This window comes from Prinia subflava, chromosome 3 (assembly GCF_021018805.1).
Source record: "Prinia subflava isolate CZ2003 ecotype Zambia chromosome 3, Cam_Psub_1.2, whole genome shotgun sequence".
Classification (NCBI taxonomy): domain Eukaryota; kingdom Metazoa; phylum Chordata; class Aves; order Passeriformes; family Cisticolidae; genus Prinia; species Prinia subflava.
In genome coordinates, this window is record NC_086249.1 from 93,226,677 (window position 1) to 93,247,893 (window position 21,217).

At 37.0% G+C, this 21,217-nt stretch overlaps 1 protein-coding gene across 5 annotated transcripts in view; it reads left to right on the forward strand.

Moving 5' to 3' along the window:
- The window catches only part of CNKSR2 (connector enhancer of kinase suppressor of Ras 2), a 206,980-nt gene that overhangs the window by 75,303 nt on the left and 110,460 nt on the right, over window positions 1-21,217 (forward strand). For 4 of the 5 annotated variants that reach the window (XM_063392931.1, XM_063392932.1, XM_063392934.1 and 1 more), the window contains exons 6-8: window positions 7,858-7,977; window positions 14,453-14,512; window positions 19,213-19,281. In XM_063392931.1, the coding sequence (XP_063249001.1) occupies window positions 7,858-7,977; window positions 14,453-14,512; window positions 19,213-19,281 (249 nt within the window). The remainder of the gene's footprint in view (window positions 1-7,857; window positions 7,978-14,452; window positions 14,513-19,212; window positions 19,282-21,217) is intronic. The other variant, XM_063392933.1, reaches the window with a different exon arrangement.

Below are 21,217 nucleotides of genomic sequence, written 5' to 3' on the forward strand. Positions count from 1 at the left end.
TATAGCCTGGTTTTCAAAGCATGTTTGTTGACTGCTGTAAGAGCTGAGAGTTCTGAAATCTTCTATATACACTATATACCTTTTACAAAGTGGCAGAAAGGATTGTGAAGGAAGCTGCCAGAGTTTGGAACTGAGGAAGCATCACTTTATGCACTCATCAGCAGACAATTTTGAAGAAACCGAGAGGGATTAACTTAAGATACATGAGTGCACAAAATCGAGACAGGTTTCAAAAGTTATCTCACATCATTCAGCCTTTTGTAGGTTTATTTCTTTAGTCTGCAGTAACCTCACTGTGGTCGCAGGTGGACATAGGTGTAAGTGTACCTTCTGTGATCAGTGCTCGAGCTTGAAAGGAAACATGAGCATGAACAGAACGCTGAATATCTTAGTGAAGCTGTGGTTTAAAAATAACCCTGCATGGATTGTACATGACTATATGTATTACATGTAATTTGGATAATTTCTGACCATGTTTCATATCAGCTGATTAGTGGGATTTGATGAGGGAATGGCTCACCAAAAGCAGTTGGTGAAAGAGGTAAATCTGTGACTAAAAAATTAAACATTTGAGATCATATTTTCAGTTTGAAAGGTAGTTTTTTACATGGGCAGATGAAAAGGTTGATGATAGAATTGGAAGTAGTCACAGCTACCTCTAACCCTTTTCCTTGGAAGACAGAAAAAGCTGGTGTGGGTTTAGCCCATTAGACAATCTGAAGGGAGCAATCCAACAGTAAATAAGGCTCTCTGATACAAAAAGAATAGCAGTAAATTGTGGAAAAGGCATAGAAGGAACCTTGAGTAAGAAATACTGGGACACCTATGAAAGATTGAGAGGACACGTGCACAGATATTATAGGAGAGAAAGTAAATTCTCTCTTTTTAATTTCCAAGATCACACTATTCCAAGTCCGTTTTCAGAGTCCATTTCCCATCTGAAGGGACATTTGACCAGCATCCTATCCAGCTGCCTTCAAATGATCAGATACAAACATAGAGCTGTGTTTGCTGAGGTGACTTAGACAAGAAGTTGAATTCAAACCTGTGGGCTGATCCCATGTAATTTCATGTACCACTTTCTCTTCATGACACAAGGAAACAAGATTCTCAAAAAAGTGAAAGGAAATGATTATCAATTAGCATTTCATGCAATTAGCTTAAGGAAATCCTTATTGCAAGGTGTTATTCTTGCTAAAGATTGAAGTCAGATTTTAAGAGGTCCTTCTTACATAAGTAAAAATAGAATTTGAGCTACAAAAATGGAAAAAAAATGCCATAACTTAAAGGACAATTGTGTACTCTTACTTGTGAGGACACTAAGATATTTACCACCTTAGGAGCAGACTGTTGGATCAAAGCAGTAGATTTTTGTGTTCCATTGTCCATGGAATGAAAAGGGTTGGGGTTTTTTTGACTCATGCTGTGGTTCAAGGGCTGGAGCTCTGTAAGCACAGATCTCCTCTGGGGATGCTGCCCTATTTCCCCTGGAGTGAGCCTGCCTTGGGCAGAGAGCAAGAGGATGTGGGACAATCCTTCCACTATTGAAATGCATACAAGGAAACCTCCAAGGTTAACCCCTCCCTGAGTCTTCGTGGCTTCCTCTAAAGCACGGTGAAGCAGGCAAGATCCTCAAATAAATGACTGATTGGTCTGCTTTAATTAGGTAAGGCCAAAAAGTAGTTCATGTGCTCATATTCTACCAGCACTAATTTTTTTTTGAAAAGCAAATGAATGCCTCTTTCCTTCAGAGTGGCTGTGGGTGTACATGTGGAGATGGCTGAATCACCTTGTGCACACGTAGCTTGTTTCAGTGTCAGTGTATTCACACGTTAGCTTTTCAGGATTTTCATTTTAAGAAGTGATATTTTGTGGAAACTCTATAGCTTCAGCTTATATTCAAGGAAGAAATATTTTTGTTTGCTCCAATCAATTTGAGTTTCAAATGCTTTAAAAGAGCATTTTGATTGTCACGTATGATATTAGGTTAGGCAGTAAACTAATCCATTTTATTCAAGTAAACACATAAAATGTATCTAAAGGAAAAAGCTCTGACTGAAAAATTACAAAGTTTTAAGATGAAATTACCTACTTGAACTTGTTTATTTCTTCTAAATGGAGTTTCAAAGTGTGTCTGGGGAAAAAATGTCTTTTCTATAATTTTTTTGTCCTAGATTTGTAGGAGTGTTGAAAAAATTAATTTAAAGACAAATACATTTCTTAAAGTTTTGGGGTTTTTTCTGTGACTTCATTCACAGAAACACTTTGTTTCTGTGGAATAAGAAGCATAAAACCACATAGGAATAATGTGTTGGGTTTTGCTCATTAAAATTCTGAAATATTCATGAATAAAGAGAAATGCTTCATATTTCTGCCACTTCATTTCTCAGTATGATTTTTTCAGGGTAGCTTTCACTAAGTAAACAATGTAGTAAGTAAATAGTTAAATAGCATTAATAATATTTTCTTGATATGAACAGAAAGGAAATAGCACTAGAAAATAATACCAACAGAAGTAGATGGCATTAGAAAATATTAATTTCAACATAGGCTTAATAATATATGGGCCTAAATTAGAAAGGATATGACATAGGTGTGGTGCTGGCTTCAAAACTGAAAATTAATGTGCTCTTGCTAATTCATATTTAGAATCTTTATATTGATTTAATATGAGATGATAAAGTATTTGGAAAACTGCTCGACTTAAAAGGCTATCAGTTTATATCTGCTTATTTGGGGAATTATATGTTAATCATTGCAAAATTCTGACTGGAGCTTTAAAATACTTGAAGAATAATTCGTTGATTCCATCCAGCTGTTCAAGGCTGCATTTGATGGAAATACCCAGTTCAGATTAATCCATGTGAAGCAGTAGAGTATTAAAGGGAGAGCAAAGCTAGAAGAACTAATTATAGAAAGTAGAAGCCAGGCTTCAGTCAGATTAATAGTAACTTTTAACTGAAAAATTTTAATAATTTTTCTTTTAACTTTTTTAGTTTAATTCCATAAGAAAAAAAGACTTAGGGAGTTTCACTTTTTAAAAATAAGGCTGCATTTCCTGCAAACAGAAAATACAATTTTTTTGAGCTGGAAAATTGTAGAAAGTGATCTGCAGAGGGAAGCTAATATTCAGAAGTTTTTTGTACAAAAGCAAATGAGCTGTGTAAATTTAAAAAGAGTTACTAAGTTTAAAAAGAGAAAACAAACAATGGATCAGAATGTTCTTTTTTTCTAAGAGCCTTATTGAAACCACAGTGATAATAATTTGCTCCTGCCCACTATATTTGAATATTTGTTATAGAAGTATAATAAACTAAAAATACATTGCCAAAAATACCATTTTTATAGTCTTAAAAAAAAAAAGTAACCCCCTTCTGCCTTTTACGAGTCTATAGCTTGTAAATTGAACTGAAGATGCCAAAAGCAGATGTAGTTCACTGTTTAAACTTCCTACATGCACCAGTGCATGTTCAGGCCTGCTTGATTTTAAGTCTGCTGGGGTTGCAGATGTGTTCTGTACAATGTAACAATTATTTTTGGACTAAAATTAATTGGTTAATAATGATTTGGTTTGGCTTAAGTTAATTAGACATCAATCATCTTGGACATCTGTAACTAACTAAACTAGCAGACTAAGCTTAACATTAACACAGACATTTTTTCTTACTGTTAGTCTTGAAAGTCCACGTGTCTTACTGGTACCCTATTCCTCACTCAAATGCCTTAGGTGAGGATGTTGATGAGGAAGGCTGATGCTTTTCTTGTCCTCAGTCCTGGGAACATGTTTAAGGCGAGATGTTTCAGTATTGCAAATATTTGGCAAGATAGATTCTAAACTTGCCTGGATAAAATGAAGAACAGGGACAAACCTAAGTCTGTCTGCTTGATCAGAAATGCTTGGTGACCCTAGAGCTGCCCAGTTAAACAAACAAGGGATGGACAGGTTGAAGAAAGCCCCTGAAGCTGTCCCTAGGTGCTTCACTGTGCTGCTGATCACTACTGTGAAGTAGCCACAGATAATTGGAACAGATGCAAACCTAATTCAGTCACCTTTAAGTCCCCATCCTCCTGGCTGAAAGAAGGTGCAATTGTGGAAAAGCTGTTAGAAATTGGTACCTTACAGTCCAAAAATACAGGTAGAAACTAAGCATTATCTGTCATTCCTCATGCTTTGAGGCATAAAGAATTTGCCTACTGAGGGAAACATGATATTTCCCTTTGAATTCCTACCAAACAACGAGGTGCTGTGTGGTGATATTTTTTGTTCTCCTTTGAATCATTTAGCTTTGCACATAAAGACTGTGGTGTAGCTTCAGTCTGCAATTATAAGTGTGTCACTTGAATAGAGAGGAGAATTTATTACTCAAGTGCAGTGATGAGTTACTGCAAAAGAGAACTGGAATCATTGCTTTAAGGCTTTATAGTGAGAACAGGGACCATGTGACAAAAGGAGAAAATGTAATTATCTGTTGGTTTCTCTCAGTTAATCTTTTGTAAATTACTTTTTTTTTTTTGGCCTGGACAAATCCTTTCCCTGTGTGTAGATACCTTGCAGAGTGGGAGCTGAGTGCAGCTTGAAAAAGGCTGGGGATTTTTTTAATGCCTGCTGATTTTTGTGGGAGCAATTGGATCCTCGGCTTCCTGTGTGTCTTACTGTAACTAATACTGCATTGCAGTGGGTAATCAACACTTAAAAAGAAAAAAGGATCCTGATCTCGTTAACAATGTTTTCATAATCAGACGTGTAGTTTTACAAAGCATCCAAAGGTAACAACCATTAGAGACAAAAGCTGACTTCCATCTGATTTTAGCAGAAGTAAAACACGTCTGTGATAAAGATTGTCCTGAATAATTCTGCTGAGATATAATGTGTTCATAATTTGTTAGGAACAAAATGAGTAGAAAAAGTGCCATGTTTGAGTGCTTTGCCACGTGGCAGCATCTTTGCCTTGGAAGGCCCCGATCCACTGAATAGGTCCAAAGTCTCTCTGCATACAGATGCCTAAAGGGAGGAAGCATGCTCCTGGTGAGCAGCCTGCTCTGTTTGTATGTGATTTACCCTGATTAGCATGTTATCAACACCAACTGGGAATGAAATATTCCTAAGAGTAAAGGCAAGGCAAAATGCATTGTCTTGCCTGTGTTAGCCTTCAGGCATGTTTCCAGTGAGGGCCTATATACCCTGCCTTTGCAGCGGGCAGAGAGTATCTGCTGTGTCAGTGTGTGCTCCTTGCTGTCCTGGCTCTCTCTGGACAAGTTCAGAGTTCATGAAAATTTGTCTTTAACGTAAGCCAGATAGATACCTATGATCCTACTTACAGTTCTTAACCAAGGAATAATTAATGAAAATATTTAAATGCATAATAGTTTATAGAGATAATGTGCTGTTGGGCTGCAGTGGGAACATATAAGAAAGCTGCGAGACCCAAAAGACTTTTAGAAATGCATTGAAGCATATGGTAGATTTTTTTATCCTAGCAACTTGGTGATTTTGGCACCCAGTATTCCCAGAGCTCCTCTTGGGGAATATTCACACCACCTTGTTTTAGGATTGCAGCCAGTGTAACTGTACTGGAATGCTGATCCCCATGAGCATTACTGTACAGACTGTATCCCTCTCATGGGGAGGCAGAGGGAGAGCAGCTGCTCCAAGGGGCTGTTTAATGCATCCCAGCTTAGGCTTCTGCTCCATGCTGTGCTGGACTTGTCTGACTCCTCTCCTTTCCCCACTGTCAAGGCATCTGGGAACATGTTTTTTAATGAGGAGACACGTTGGTGAAATGTCATACCTTGTCTTAGTTGGTAGGAACACTCCTTTTCTGTGTGTTTTGGCATCTCTCTGCAATGCAACAGTTGAAAATTCAAGAAAAAAATGAATTCGCTATAAACAAGTTTTTCTGAAATTACTAAGAACTCCATACATTTAATGGGTTTAGAGGAGATTAGTAAGAAGAATAGGTGGATGAGTACAAGTCTAAAGAGATATGAAAAACTCCATTTTCATCTGCAGAGAATAATTTATAATGTGGGTCTCATCACTTTGCACAAATAGCTGAGTGCTCTGTAATTTTTAAAGCAATAATTGTCAGTGCAGTTTCAAGATGGAAATAGAAATAACACGCCAATACTATATTTAAAAGCACAAATAAACAGAAATGTAAGCTTTCATTTTTATTATGTAATTTTATATCATTTTACCTTTTAAAAATGTCAGCTCAAAGCCATTTTCGTGTGTCCAAAAGCCATTAAAAAAGTGCAAATTTCAATAAAGTTCTCTTTTTCACTTTTTTGTACTTCAGGTAAAGTACAAACCATTCTTAATCTCATTTTATATATTTCTTGACGTCCTTTGTTCAGTAATGATTGTGCATCATAAAAAAGTAGAAGGGTGGTATATGTGGCTGGGCTTGAAGGTTGTATTTTTTCTGGAAGAACATCATGTTGGTAATATAAATTCTGTTATATTTTACATTTGATTGTGATTTGCTTATTCACCCTGAAACATTATTGCTCAATAAAATAAACCATCTGTATAGAAACCTAAACTTTCAACTGTTTGTAATAACTTTAAAGAGGAGAAAAGTGTGTTGGTATGTAACAGAATTAAGATGTTGTTGTCATGGGTTGTTTTAGTTTTCTGTACTTTTTGGATTGTTGTTTTAGGGTTTTTGTTTGCTTGGGCTTTTTTCCTCTCTTTTTTGCTAGGTTTTGTTTCATTTTTTGTTTTTAATCACTTTTATTTTCCTTTTTTCATAAGATATTTGTAGTTTGCCATTTGGAATTACAATGGTGATTTGGGGTGGAGGTTATATCCAGCTTTACATTACTTTCCCATAGCACTATTGCAGATTTTTTTTACTGTAAGAGCTGTACTTTGGAATCTTGGAAGATGGATTGGTGCAACAGTTGTGTGCAGTTGTGTTTCAGTCATTTGAGGAGATTGGTTAGCTTTCATCTTTTGAATTTCAGAGCAGTTAAGCTGGTTCTTAATTGCTTTTGGAGATGCCCAGTTTTGGGGCAGAATGTCCTAAATCCCTCAGTTTGCTGACAGAAGATTCATTGGAAACCTGAAGAGTTGCTGACAGGGGACTTCCTGGAAAGCATTGAAACTCCCAAAAATCACTTTCTTACGGAGAATGATAGGAAAGCCTCACAGCTTTCCTGCTTCTGAGAAGAGGCTGTTCAGGGAGTGAGAGATCAGGAGATAAAACAGTACCAATTTCACAGTCTCGGCCGCGTTAGAACTTTTTTTCTGTCTTGCTACAGAGGCTGCCAACAATAACTGGTTTAAGAATTATTCCATTGTGAAGTGGTGATTTATTATAATCTTCATGTCTGCAATAGTAAATCATGTTTGGCAGCTGTAGAACATGAGAAACCCAGTCCAAAGACAATTATCATGTTTTATTATATAGCATAAACTTCACAGCTAATGAGTTACCTGTCATCATTAAGAGCCTGATTTTCATCTGTGCTGAACAGCTGCATACTCAGTGGAAATTGGTGGGCTTTGAGGCACTTACTGTGTTTGCAGAAGATGTGGCTAGGCTGGGGGTTGGAGCTCCCCACGCATTCCCTGTGTGCCTGAGCACGGCATCTACCTGTGAGAGTGCATGGGAACCCCTCTTTGTCTCTGCTCAGATACAAAAGCATTTGCCTCCTCTTCCTCCCTGGTCTGGTGCTGTTAGTTCAGGGTCATCACAGATAATGTACTTTGTATTGTATTGCTGCCTGAGGCCTTTCCCCCTCTGCCTTGTATGTCTTGAAAAATATGGTGATTTAAACTGTGTATTGACATTCAAATAGTTAGCAGTGGTATGCTTATTGGAACGTTTTCTTTTCTTTTTTCTTTCCTAGTGTAAAACTCTCTCTGGCGTCTGTGATCACATTATCTCGCTCTCTTCTGATCCACTGGTTTCCCAGTCTGCCCATCTTGAAGTGATCCAGCTTACAAACATCAAGCCAAGTGAAGGGCTGGTAAGAAGTACGCAGTTAATCAAACCCATCATCCAGGATGAGAAAGTGATTTTTAAATTTTTTTAAATAAATTGATGAATATGAAATGAATAGGAAAATGAATAGGACATTTTAGCCTTTTCTGTTTTAAAGTTGGAAAACAGTTTGATTCCTCATGCTACTTTGGTTTCTCATGCAGCTGGGCCAACAGGAAGTATTTTGTAAAGCTGACTGAAGTATGCAGAGTTCAGTGAACAGGGAGAAATGAGTAAGACATTCTTGCCGTTTATACCAGGTCCTGAAAAATGATTGTTCTAGGATCTTGAAGTCTGAAGGGACTGAAATTACTAAGATCAACTCAACCAAGAAGTTTGCGTGGGCTTATGCACAAAACCTGTCAGATTCTGGAAAATGTTTCATAGTATCTCGGGGATATAAAGCTATTTTATAAGTTATTCCAGGGCTTCACAGCACTGCTGATAAGTAACTCATCGAATTTTACTGCAAGAATTCTGCACTCTTAATTAGGTGCTTGTAAAGGCTCTTAATGCAGCCATCCTGTGTTTGTTGTTCAAGAGCTGACTGTTGATCTCTTGTTTACCCAAGTATCCAACACCCACTGCATGGAAAAAAACAACACTGGTAACAATTCCAGATATATGGCTTTACATCACTGATGATATCTGTTCCCATAATTTTTGGAGGTAGAAAAGGAGGTGTTCAAAATACAGTTAAACATTTTTTTGTCTAAAGAAATAGTTTTTGCGACTTCTGCCCAAGCTTATTCTCATTCTCTGTTCTTGAATAGTCTTGAGGGAGGGCTGCTCTATTCTTTGCAGCAGGTTTTTGAAGTTGTGTAGATGCTGTCATTTTGGAGAATATTTTGGTTTGTGGGTTGGTTGTTGCTGGGTTTTGGGTTGATTTGTTTTTCTTGGCAAAGTTGGTATGCCAAGTTATTTAGAGCAATTGTACACTAAACTAATTTTCCATTCTTTTGGAAAATTGCAATTAAAGTTTGAGAAAACCCCCAAACACTTGGATGAGTAGATATGGCCCCATCCTTTGTTTCAGTCTCCAGTTTGTTTTCCCTTCCTCTTCTGGCTTTCTTTTTTATCTCAGAATCCATTTTAAACTTCTCCTTCAGGATTTCAGCTTCTCATGGATTCTCTCCCTCTCTTTCCTTCCCTTCCCCCTGTTATTTTCACTCTTCCACCACCTCACTGCAGTCAAATTTTTGAAACCCTTTCTTCAGTTGTAATGAGAAAATCTTCCTCTTGCTCTTAATCACCTTTTTGTGAGTGCTGTCCATTTTTATCTGTCAACTTGATGGTTTTTTTTCTTTCTGTCTGGTGACTGGGTTTTTTTTGCCTTTTTTCCCCCTTCATTTAAGTTTTCGTGTAGGTTGGTATGAACTCCCAGGGACTGAAAAATCTTGAATGGTATTTTTGTAAATAAGAATGTGTTTCATGGGTCTGTTCCTGCTGGGTAGCTGATGAGAGAATCTCTTTCCCTCTCTGTGTCTCTGTTTTATATCCTCTGTCTGTCTTGTCTGTTTAAACTGGAAACTCTTCAAGACAGGGCTTTTTCTTTTTATGTATTTATGAACCAATTTAGCAGGATCTTGATGTCATTGTCATAAAAATAATTATATGTATTTTTTAAAAAAAGGAAAATAGCAACCATACAGTATACAAGCCTTAGAAGAATACAATGCCATTTTGACAGTCATGGTTTTTTCCCCTCATCCTTGCCTGCGTGCCCCTGTTGTATTGTCTCCTCTAGACTGTGAGCTCTCCGGAGCAGGCACTGCGGACGGTGGAAATCATCCCCTTCCCTTTGTAACACCGCCAGATCACCAACAGATCACCTTTGTCATGTGGTTCTCGGGGCTTTATATGCTTCTTGGGTTCTTGGGCTTTTGTTTGTTTGCTTTTTAAACTCATACCTTTGACTTAAGACACAGTGAATGCACACAGTACTGCCCCACTGAGTGCTGAGGGTGTCAGTTTAAGAAGTGATGGTGGAGCTCGGAGTCGTGAATATTCTCTGCACATCAGAAATGCTGGGACAAATGTGAAGTTCAGTCATTTCTGGACCTTCTTCCAGGATTTGTGCAATGATAGAGGTGGAAAAATGGTTTATTGTCAACTTCCGTGTAGATTTTTGACCCACGTGACAGTTCTGTGCTGGCTTTACCAATCACTAAATAAAATGTTCTATAAAAATGGAAGGACTTAGGCAGAAGAAAAAAGACAAGGGCGGCTGCTAACTGGGAAGATTTTTTGTCACTTGCCATAAACAGGATATCTACCATCTCAAATTCAACAGCTAAGAAGCTAAAGTAAATCTGGGAGAGAAGAAGGAAAGGAGATGAGAAGGAAAATAAAAGATGGGAAAACAATGCAGTTTCCCTAAACTCATAGTAAATATATGATGGAATTAAGAAAACGCTTGAAACTTTTACAACTTAAAGAAGATTGACATGATCAGGATATTTTAATCAACACAAATAGTTCCTTCACTGTGTTTGGATTTTTCATATGGAAACGTAAGTATTTGTCAGGGATAAATTTTCAGACTAATACCTGAATGCAGCAGAAACAAGTAAATGTGTTACCATGTCTTATGACTAAATAACCTTTCAAGCAACTAAACCTGTCAAGCAGAAAATGCTGTTGGGGTGTGATGTGGAGAACCTCTTGTGTACTGGATAAAGAAATGTTACGGGTGGGATTTGGTATTGGTTTTGTTGTTTGGTTGGTTTTTTTTCTTTTTTATTTTCCCTCTATCCTTGTCTCTTGTGACTGGCTGCATTCATGTGTTCTCCAGTGAGTGCTGCTGGGGGAAGAGATACAGCCTGCAGTAGCTGTGCAGTAAGGATGAAAAGAGTTCTCATGGTAGAAAGTTATTTAAAAAGCCTTAAAGTGGATTAATGTGGTCAACTTCGCAATCACCAACATGATCGTATGTGTAATTCTTTCTTTTTTCTTTTTTTCTTTGAGGGTTTGCAAGTTGTTTTGTCTGTATCAGTAAGCAGAATTTAATTTTGTATGGTTTTACATTACTGATGTACAAAACCACAAATCTGACTAGCTTAGGTAGTATGTTTTACCAGGAAACAGACTTAAAAATGTTGCTGCTTGACTGAAAACAGTGAGTGCATTTAGACAAAAAGCAGCAAACCAAGTTTTTCTTGGGTAGTTTTTCTGCAACAGTCACTTTCTACTTTATTGTTATTTTTAATATAGAGCAGAATGTCAGGGAACTGTAGCAAAGGTTAATCTTGCATTTCAGTTGTTTCCTGTTCATATAATCATTTTAATCCCAGTCAGGTAAGTGACTGTGATATGATTTCAGGGCTTCAGAAATGCAAATGTAAATTGATCAGAACATGAGACTGTTCAGGGTTCCTTTTTGCCTGCTGAAGCAAACACAAAATAAGCTTGTAATGTAAAAAAATTGCTCATAAAATGCAAGTCATAGATACAGCAAAAAGTGGCATCTGATTAAAGTGTACTGCTTACTCCCTTTCCAGGATTCCAGTGTACTACTATTCCTGATATTTCTTCTGAATTTTTTAGTTTGAAATACTGGAAGAGCTGGGAAAGAGTTATGAAAGTATTCTGAGAGTTGTATGGGGTTAAAGAGGTTCCTGCAACTTTGAAGGCTCCATTAAAATGGGGTGAAAGTAAAAATTCAGTTACATGTTTGATAAAATAAAATTATTATCTTCTTTCGTTTTCCATCCAGCATTGCATAAAGTATTGAGAAATACGTTATATATTTATATACATAAAATATGTTAGAAATATATCACATTCTGTTCTAATTCTTGAAAAAATACAATCAAAAACAAAGAAAGAGGGAAAAAAACGCACAAAAGGTCTCTTTTCTAACCCTTAACTTAATCACCAAGATAAATTGTAATGATTGGTTTGAAATGAGAGCTCTACCCATAACTGATCAGGACAATCTCTCATGTAATTAGGCATGAGTTACTCATTTTCAATCTAGGCATACATTTATTCCTGATTACTAGGTTGGTTAGTTTATGGTAATTTTAGTCATATAAGCTGAATTATCTTTCCCTTTTCCGGTGTAACTGGTTCTTGTCAATTCTTAAGGACTCACCTTTGAATACCTGAGACTGTATCTACCAATTTCTTTCAGTGCAAATGGACAGAGCACACACTGATCTCCCCTGCATTCTTGATTGCTAAAAGTACTATCGATACTGTGCAGCCACAAGGAGGCAGAAAGAGGAAAACTTGCAAATGTCTGTGGTATTTTATTTCCATTCCAGATCAAACAGCTGTAAGCCAGAAATGTTCTTCTCTCCTTTGTACCATTTCCCATATGTTGTTCACTTACAACAAGGAGTGGAGAAACACGGGTGAAAGGAGCTCATTTTTGTGTTGCAAAATGTTACCTCTCCTCATTTAAAAGCTGCTTTATATCAAGAATTATGTTGGCTCTTGTAAAATTAATGAGACATGGTACTAAAATAACGTGTATTAATTTTGCACATGTGGAATAAATACAATCTAGGGTGGATAATTTTCAGTGTTCTGTTTCCCTCTCTTTCTTAATGTGTGCAAAATCTTGATCCTAGCCTTTAAAGAATATTCTGCAAAAGTTCTTTCTCGTCTTTTAAATTTATCAAAAAGACTGGATTGGATGTGAATTGTCCTCTGGAATGGTAGCACACTTGGATGAACTTACCATCCTTTGGAGCAATGCTTTGCACAAAACTAAACACCATGTAACCATTAAATGTAGACTTTTCCCTTGGCTTTTACCCTGGTGTTTAAGGTTGAAAGCAGTAGCTCACTGTGAATAAAAATAAAGATGTGGCTTTCTTCAGAAATTACTCTCTTTGGGGGCCTGACTCAAAAGTTCCTGTCACCATGGTCACTGTGATGTTAGCTCTTGCCATGTTGCAGGGTGTGTGGCCCAGTGACTTAGAGGGAGAACCTAAGAGGGATTGAGGCCCTGATTAATGGTGGTTTGAGGGTAGCTGTGTGTACCAAGGAACAGATACCAACATATCTCAGCCTCTTGTGTGGCTCATTACGCTTCCTGTAAGATACCTGTATCTTGGTGTTAAGATGTGTGTATACTATTAGTGTTTCCCTACCTCACAGGGGTGTTGTGAGGATAAATGTATGAAAAATCCATTCTGTATTTGTGTTAAGCAAAAGATGTATGATGGAGCCAATCAATGGACAAATTGCTGATGGTACATAGAGGAGCTGGAAGTTGAAGGATGATGTCAGGGGGTTTCTGACCATGTAGTAATAAGTAGGTTCTGGATTTTTTACCTTCTAGCTGTGGCAGCTGAACGTGATAACTGGGTTTGATGCGGTTAACACTATGTAATTGTGCAGAACAAAATAGGAATTCACTTTTGAGTCCCTATCCAGAGAAACTCAGGAAGTCCCTGGCTTGTTTTACTGGGGATATTATCCACTTTGTTAATCTAGGTGTACTTCCTCATATCTGCTACCAAAAGTCTGCCAGTTCTGCTCCCAAGGTAGATTAGTCCAAGTTAATATGTCTTCTTTGTCTCTTTACCATCCTTACTCAGCAGTGAGTGCACTGGGCTCCTTAGCTAGGAACAGACTTCTCTGTGGCACTCTGATTAAAAAGAGAAAAAGTAGGTTATGGAGGAGGTGTTTACTCAGGCACTCAGTATTTACCTGCTTTCTATAAAGCGGTTGAGGGGAAGGAGATTCTTCAGAAAGTGTCGAATGCTCAGTATGTGCCAATTATCTCTCCTTTTCCCTTCTCTCAGTGTCATAGTGGATGTTGTTAAAATGTTTGAATGAAGACTTGGTGAAAAGGCATTATTCGAGACACTGTCTTGGACTACTCAGTTAGGAGCTTCAGTCTTTTCATCAACTATCCCACCTTTTTCATATGTTTTTGAAAGAAGTGGGGTAGCTAACGAAGTTGATGTTGACTTTTTTATCATTGAGTTTTATAGCTTAAATGTTCTTTGGGATGAGTGAGGCTATGAGAAGGTCTTACAGCCATTTTGCTGTCAGTATTCCAAGCACTGGTTAGCAGTTTGAAAGTTGTGTTTGCAGCGTTGCCTACTGATCTTTTAAAACTCAATGTAGTTTTCAAAGCAAAATGGGCATATTGGTCATACTAAGGCAATTTGTAATTCTGGGGCTTTTTGCAAGGTATTGTTCTATTTGTAGTTGAAGAAGTGCATTAAAAAACCTGGGGAGTATTTATGGACATAACTGTGGTAAACATTTTTGTTTTCTGTTGCTAATTAGGGCCAAAATGATTTGGACTGTTCTTGAAGTGTATAAAAAAGCACTTCTTATGCAGAGACAAATTCCTCATGGCATGCGTTAAAGTCCACAAATCTTAAAAGAAAGCAAAAAGAAAAGAGGGATTCTTTAAGAGATATGCAAGTTTTGTTTGGATGGTGATGGTTTGTGAAACACTTTAAAAATTCTTTCCCATGATGTCTTTTTCTTAGGGTATGTACATTAAGTCAACATATGATGGTCTTCATGTAATTACTGGAACAACAGAAAATGTAAGTATTGTTAATACTGAATGTTCAGGCCTGGAAGCCTTTCTGACCTTACCTATGGTTAATGCTTTCCCTTTGCTACAAACTACATTTTGCTTGCAAACTTGTGCTGGTTGGCTGTTAAGGACCAATGGCATGTTGGACAGCAGAGATGCTTGTGCTTGTTTACCTCAGAATTGAAAGAGTTGTTCCCAGTTAAGGACCAAGAGAATCAGTCTGATTTGTTCTTGCAAGACACCTAAAATGCTCCAGTTGATCAAGACAGGAAGCAGCTGTCTTGGAGTTATTTTGCTCTGTGAATAAAAGATAAATGTCTATATTATATTGAGGCTGTTATGCTGAAGTTTGCTGCAGTGTTAGACAAACAGCTTTTGTATTTTCCATCTATCAAGCTTCATTTTTTAATAAATGAGTGCATGGAAATGGACATCCCTTCACATTGACAAATTACAATGTATTTCTGCATGAACGTCTGAGTAATGCCTATGGAAAGGAACACTTATTACCAGTGTTAAAGGCATTAAGGAGCAAGTAAAACATAACAGACTACTTTTCAAAAGCCTTTGAAATACAACCTTCTTCCCTTGTACACTATATTTAGGGAACTGGCTGTCTGCTGGGAGTTGAGCAAAATTATAATTTGGGGGAAAAGGCTTCTATCCATGATCTTCAATTAATGTGGAACAATCACTAAACAACTCTAAACTGTTCCATAATGGTTTAGGCAATTCTTTTCAAAGATTTAGATGGCATTTTCTTAAAAAGAAGCTGTCAGAAATGTTTGTTTTATCATGCTACTGTGTCATCCTGTGGGAAGTGCAAAATACCTACATGACATTTACAGCTGCTCCATCTGATCTGCAGTGAGGTTCTGTTAACATCTCAATAAAATAGGAATACTATTTTTATCATTTCATAGGAGCTGCAATATGATAGCCTTTTTCCTTTCTGTTTTCTGCTGTGAGCAGAATATCCATGGGTCGTAACCAATAGATAATACCTGTTGTAGATTTTGTGTGAATGCCACCTGTCTTGGAATAAAAAAAGTAAGGGATTTCAAGGAAAAGAAAAATTCTAGAAAATCAGGCCTACAGCTACAGACATCATTAGTGAAATTAGTAGAAGTAAACAAATCAAACAGAACTGCAGTTGAGCTTCATCTAGAAAATATATGAGACAAAGAGAACAATTTTTACCGTTGAATCTCTCAAATTAAAGAAGGAACAATTTCTTTCCATAACTTGCTAATGGATTTAATTTCCCAGGGGCAAAGATAAAAATAAAATCCTAATGCATTCCCTCAAAACTCTATCTTTTGTGATTCATGAATATAATTTAAGCTATGTCAGGGAGCTTCAGTCATGATGACTCTTCTGCCATTGTTGCTGACTCTTTCACTCGCTGTGACACCCTGGAGGTGCTCATGGCAGACCAAGAAACTGCACTCTGCTGTCAAGGAGAAAAGCTGCGGTGTGTTAAAGCAGTGGGGAAAATGAGTAGTGCTTTAGAGAAAGGGTGTCTCCTGCTTTTAAGAACACGATTTCTAGCTGCTTTCTTTAACAGAGACACACACACAAAGAATTTTGATTTTGTTAGAATGAAGGAGAAAAATCTAAGCAGCATGGCCAGAATAAGATCACAGTGGTGCACATGTGATCTGACCTGCTGGCCTTAAGATGTTTACTCTTTCGAGCACAGTTTAACTTCTAGGAAACAAGAATCCAAATTCTCTTGCACTTGAACAAAATTTTGTGTCCTTTTAATTTCCAAGTCTTCTCTCCCAAGTGAGACAGTAACAGATTTTTCTGTCTGAAAGATCGTGGAGAAGAACATGTGTCTGTATTAAACACAGTATCATGGTAGTGCTCTCCACATTAATGTAAGAGAGTAGTTTTGTAATGACCATTCTGCTTTTTCTGTCTGGCCTTTGAGGTGTTTGATGTCCAGCTGCAAAGCCCATTAGAGTTTGGATCTTGCTGTTCAGCTTTAGGAGTCATCTCCCCCAATACATTAGCCACGCAGATCAAAGCAGCTGAGCTCTGAACTTTGGACTGAGAGAGAGAGCAGTGTTCCTCTCATGTCACTGCCATGTAAGGGCTTCTCTCTGGTGACCCTGTAGCATAAGAGCAAGCTGAGCTTTCCAGTTCATGTCTTCTGTCTTTTGTTTGGAAGTAACAATCTAAAGGGTGTTTTGGTCAAACAGAAGATTTTAGGTTTCTTGTGGAATAGCCCATCATGTTGGAGAGATTTTTTAGTTCACAAAGCAAACATGTGCTTCAAATATGACCATTTTGTCCTTTGGTTTTCCAATAAAAAAGAGTGTTTTTCTAAAGTAATTGCATGCAGTGCATCTCCAGCAGGAATGTGGCTTTGAAGGGGGTGCTCCCAGTGTCACCACTTATTGTGGTCTGGTTGGCTTTGCGTGGTGCCCTTAGATCACAGGGAACAGAGGTTTTCAGAAGAAATAGTACCAAAATCTCACATTGGGCATGCTGCAGTTGTGCACCAGGGGCTCTAAATTGGACTTTCAGACAGTGTGGGTATACCAGGGGAATAGGAAAAGCACAACATTTAGTCTAAACGACAAAACACAATCTATTCTAAAGAGTAAATCTAAGCAGATTCTGAATAGCTTTTAGTTATTGATGTCTGAGCCTCAGTGACAGGTGCTTCCATCTCTTCAACTTCTGGTTGAATTGAATTACCAGCTAATGAAGATACAGGTGTGGTGTGGCACACTTTGTTCCTCCTAGTAGGCCTTCATGAGTGGATTCTGTGCTTAATGATCAGCATATACATCTAAAAAAGAAAAACCTTATTGATCCTCCTCTATTGTCCTTAAATAGCCATGATAAAGGATACTATTTCACAGCAAGGTCTGTTTTCTACTGGGGAAGAAAAAGCAATACAGAACAGGAATTACAACCCTTCATAAGACCACAGCCTTGACATATCTTTATAAATGATTTTTACCTCACCTTGTGTTTTCGGCATAATTGCAATGAGGCTTTTTTTAACATAGACTTTTCCAGTTTGAAGATTCTCAGACCATGTTTTAATGGCTTGGCAAACTTGACCTGTTTTTTCAAGATTTAAGTTGCAAATGCTGAAGACACTGTAAAGCAAAGGATGTAACGTAATAAAGTCCTGAAGAGTTCAAGGGTAATGACACAGAATTCACTTGCATTTGCATTTTAAAAGTCCTAGGTATAACTACATCTGAGCTAAAAGAGCTGTATTATGTAGGAGGATTATAAAGATTTTAGAGGTATGAATGAGTAAGTGTGAGAAGTGAAACGGCAGACAGAAGACAGATTATTAGGACATAATCACCAGTGTTAAAATTCTTCCCCAAGACACTCAGCCAATACTTTCATTGCTTAAATAATGCCAAAATGTCAAGGCTGTTGTTCTTTATATTAGTAAAATGACATTCTTACCAGCCCAGTTTGATTTAGAATGTTCTGTGCAATGTCTGCTAGGACTGAGTCATGAGTGACCCTTCTTTCAGCCTCTCATGTCTCTTGGATATCTTTCATTTGTACACTCTCCTTAACTTAGGCCATGAATTATGTGCATCTGAACTAGAAAGTCATGGCTTAGCTGTGGGACATGTATTTTGAATGAGGATGTAGTACATAGGTTATTACAAGAAGTCCACATTTCAGGCCTGGAGCATTTTCTTCAGATGACCTGTTATCTCACCTGAAAATTACATTAATTTCATTCCTTAACATAAAATTTGTAGCAGTTTTTTTTTTAGAAATCTGCTCCTGAGCACCATGTTTCCTTTGGGTTCTTTTTTCAAACTGTCAGTCTCACCTTCTACTGTGGAGTCAATTAAGTGTCATCTGGCAGCCACAGTACGGTGAGAAAAATTAAAGTGTGACTCTGAAAAAGTGAAGGAATTTATTTCCCTTTAAACTTAGAGGTATTCCCTTCAGAAAACAGTTGGACTAATGTAAAAAGAGACGATGGGAAAATCTGTGGGGCTTTCATTTTATGGAAAAGGCATTTTTTGTTGTGGTTTTTATATTTTTTTTTTTTAATTTTTTTGTTGTTGTTGTTATTAAGATTTTTTTGAGGCAAAAGCAAAAAACTACTTTGCTTTTCAGAAAGTGTGATCACTGTAGGATTTTGATGATAGTTGCATTTCTTTCATCCTAATAATATTCCAAAACCAAAGTTACAATTAACTTACTTACTCTTCCTAGGTTGTACCTAATCCAATCTTCTCTTCTTGTGTGCTCTTTGCAGAACAGAAATTTAGTAAAGCTCTCTGCAACATATTGAAATGTTGTAGAATAAAAAGACAATTTTATGAAATTTGTTCATGAAGAATTGCCAGTTAGGCTTGGTATGTTCAAAAGTCAGCCAAAGATTGGCTTTCGAGACTTAAGAGATGTCCAGCAGGTTAAAGCATCCTTTTGTCAGGATGAAATTCCAAAGAAATCCATACAACTCAGTTATCATATATATTCATACCTTTCTTAACGTGTGATTTTATTGTGTAGAATAGTACATATCGTTTTTCTCCAATAAGAACAAACAGATTTACTAAATATTTCTTTAATTCTTTATTTCACAGTACAATGTCATATCAATCTAACCTGATTTACATAGCTTAGCAATCATACTGCTGAAAGAGAGATGATGACTGGTAAGACCTGTATTCTTGATCATCTCTTTTATTTTAAATTCAGTCACCTGCAGATCGGTGCAAGAAAATCCATGCTGGGGATGAAGTGATTCAAGTTAACCACCAAACTGTGGTATGTATAACTATGTTCTGTGTCAATTGGAGATAGATGTGTCGGGGCACATTAGCATGTGTAGAGAAGAATTGTGTGGAAAAATGTATTTTTATAAGTCATTATTTCTTCTAACATCTACATTTTCCTTTTCTCTTTTGAAACCACATAGTTCTGAAGTCTTGCTAAACCCTGATCAGCTCAGCATTACAGGAGATACCATGTTAGGCTAAATATCTGTGGCTTGGAAGATGTGTTAGGCTGTTTTCTGCTTGCCCATGTGCTCTTAATGAACAGTGGGTTTAAGTGTAATGGAAATTTTGGGTTGAAGGGATGCACAGAGTTGGAAATACTGTACCCTTGTGGGTTTAAGATCAAGAATGCTTCCTGGAAGCTGGAAAACTTACTATGTTCCAAACATACCAGAAAGTGTAGAGTGTGGTTTTTAAGAAGACAAACATGTGAAATTCCCATAGGGGTACCTAGGGTGATTGACTTAATTTAAAGACATGTTTTAAAGTCGGAAACTTAAAATTAAACAAACCTTTCAGATATGATAGTCAAGAAAATTAATACCATGCAAATTGCCCTCTGTGATAACAAATACTTGTTAGTGCCAGGTGATTTGATTTAGGATTAGAGAACTTAAAATTAATTTACCTTTTCTAAGATAAGGCTTTGTAAGAGAAAAGGCAGACTTACAGTATAGAAAGCAGCTATTCTTTTTACAAAGCATGAAGTTTATTGAGAGTAGTCAATAAATGGTATTAGTGCAGCAGCCATTTGTTAAAAGTTGTATGTTGTCATTTCACATGGGGCTCCACTTCCAGCTTTAGGCCACTGTACATCATGTCAGCTCCTCTGCACAGATTAGGGTAATATTTCACTATACTCTCCAGTTAAGTTTGAAATCAAATATATTGTACATATGTGGACCTTAAGAGATGAGACGCTATATTTTGAGCTATGCAAAGTAATTTGATAAATCTGAGCAGGTCAGGGTGAGTTTTAATACTGTTTTGGCCATACAGCTTCTTTGTAAGTGTTGAATCCCGTGATTACTTTTCATGTACAGTTAATGACTAATTTCTCTGCTTTTCTACACTAAGGGACATCAATTTAATTTGAAAATCATTTCAGAACATTATTATTTTGGCTATTAAAATGTATACACATCTGAAGAAGCACATAATTAAACGTTCAGTACTAACTAGTTAGTTTTCCCAAAAATTTCTGATGGTGCTATAAAGTTGCTTTGTCAAGACTAAACCCCACATTTACTTACACTTTTCTTTGTTGTACAAACAGTGTAATTGAAATTGTGTCATCATTGATACTGTATACAATGTATACAAGTAATTTTCTTGTGTTCTAGTGTTAATTTTCCACCGTGAAAGTCAACTAGGATTTTCTTAGAAATATGGTAGTACATCCCATGTTACCTTTGCAAAAGTACACTGCATTCACTCTTCAATTTATAAAACCCAAATATTTCATTTTTTCTATAGATTCTGCAGAATTTGACAAGAGTCTAAGTAAATCCTTTTGTACTCCAGCCCCTGTCATGAGAAATTTACTGCCCAGTTCTAGGAATCTGTTTTTCTGGGAAGAGGTACTATTCCTTATAGTGACTCTTGTTTAGGAGATAAATAATTCTGAAGATACTGCATTTTGTTTTTAGTGTTTATTGATTTTTTTTCACACTTGATATACTGCTCACCAGCTGCAAACAGAGGACAACTTCCTCCCTGTAACTTATCATACATATCATATGTAACTCAGCATACTTACATCACAAGTATTGACCACAGAAATAATGGACTAAATTTTTTAAATATCTAATTCTAAAGTTGTAGGGAAGTGTTATTCACCTGTAGCTGTTATTAAGATCATATCTTGTAAATGAAGACTCAAAATGTAGAAAAGAAATCTTTCATTTCTTTTAGAGTTAAAGCCC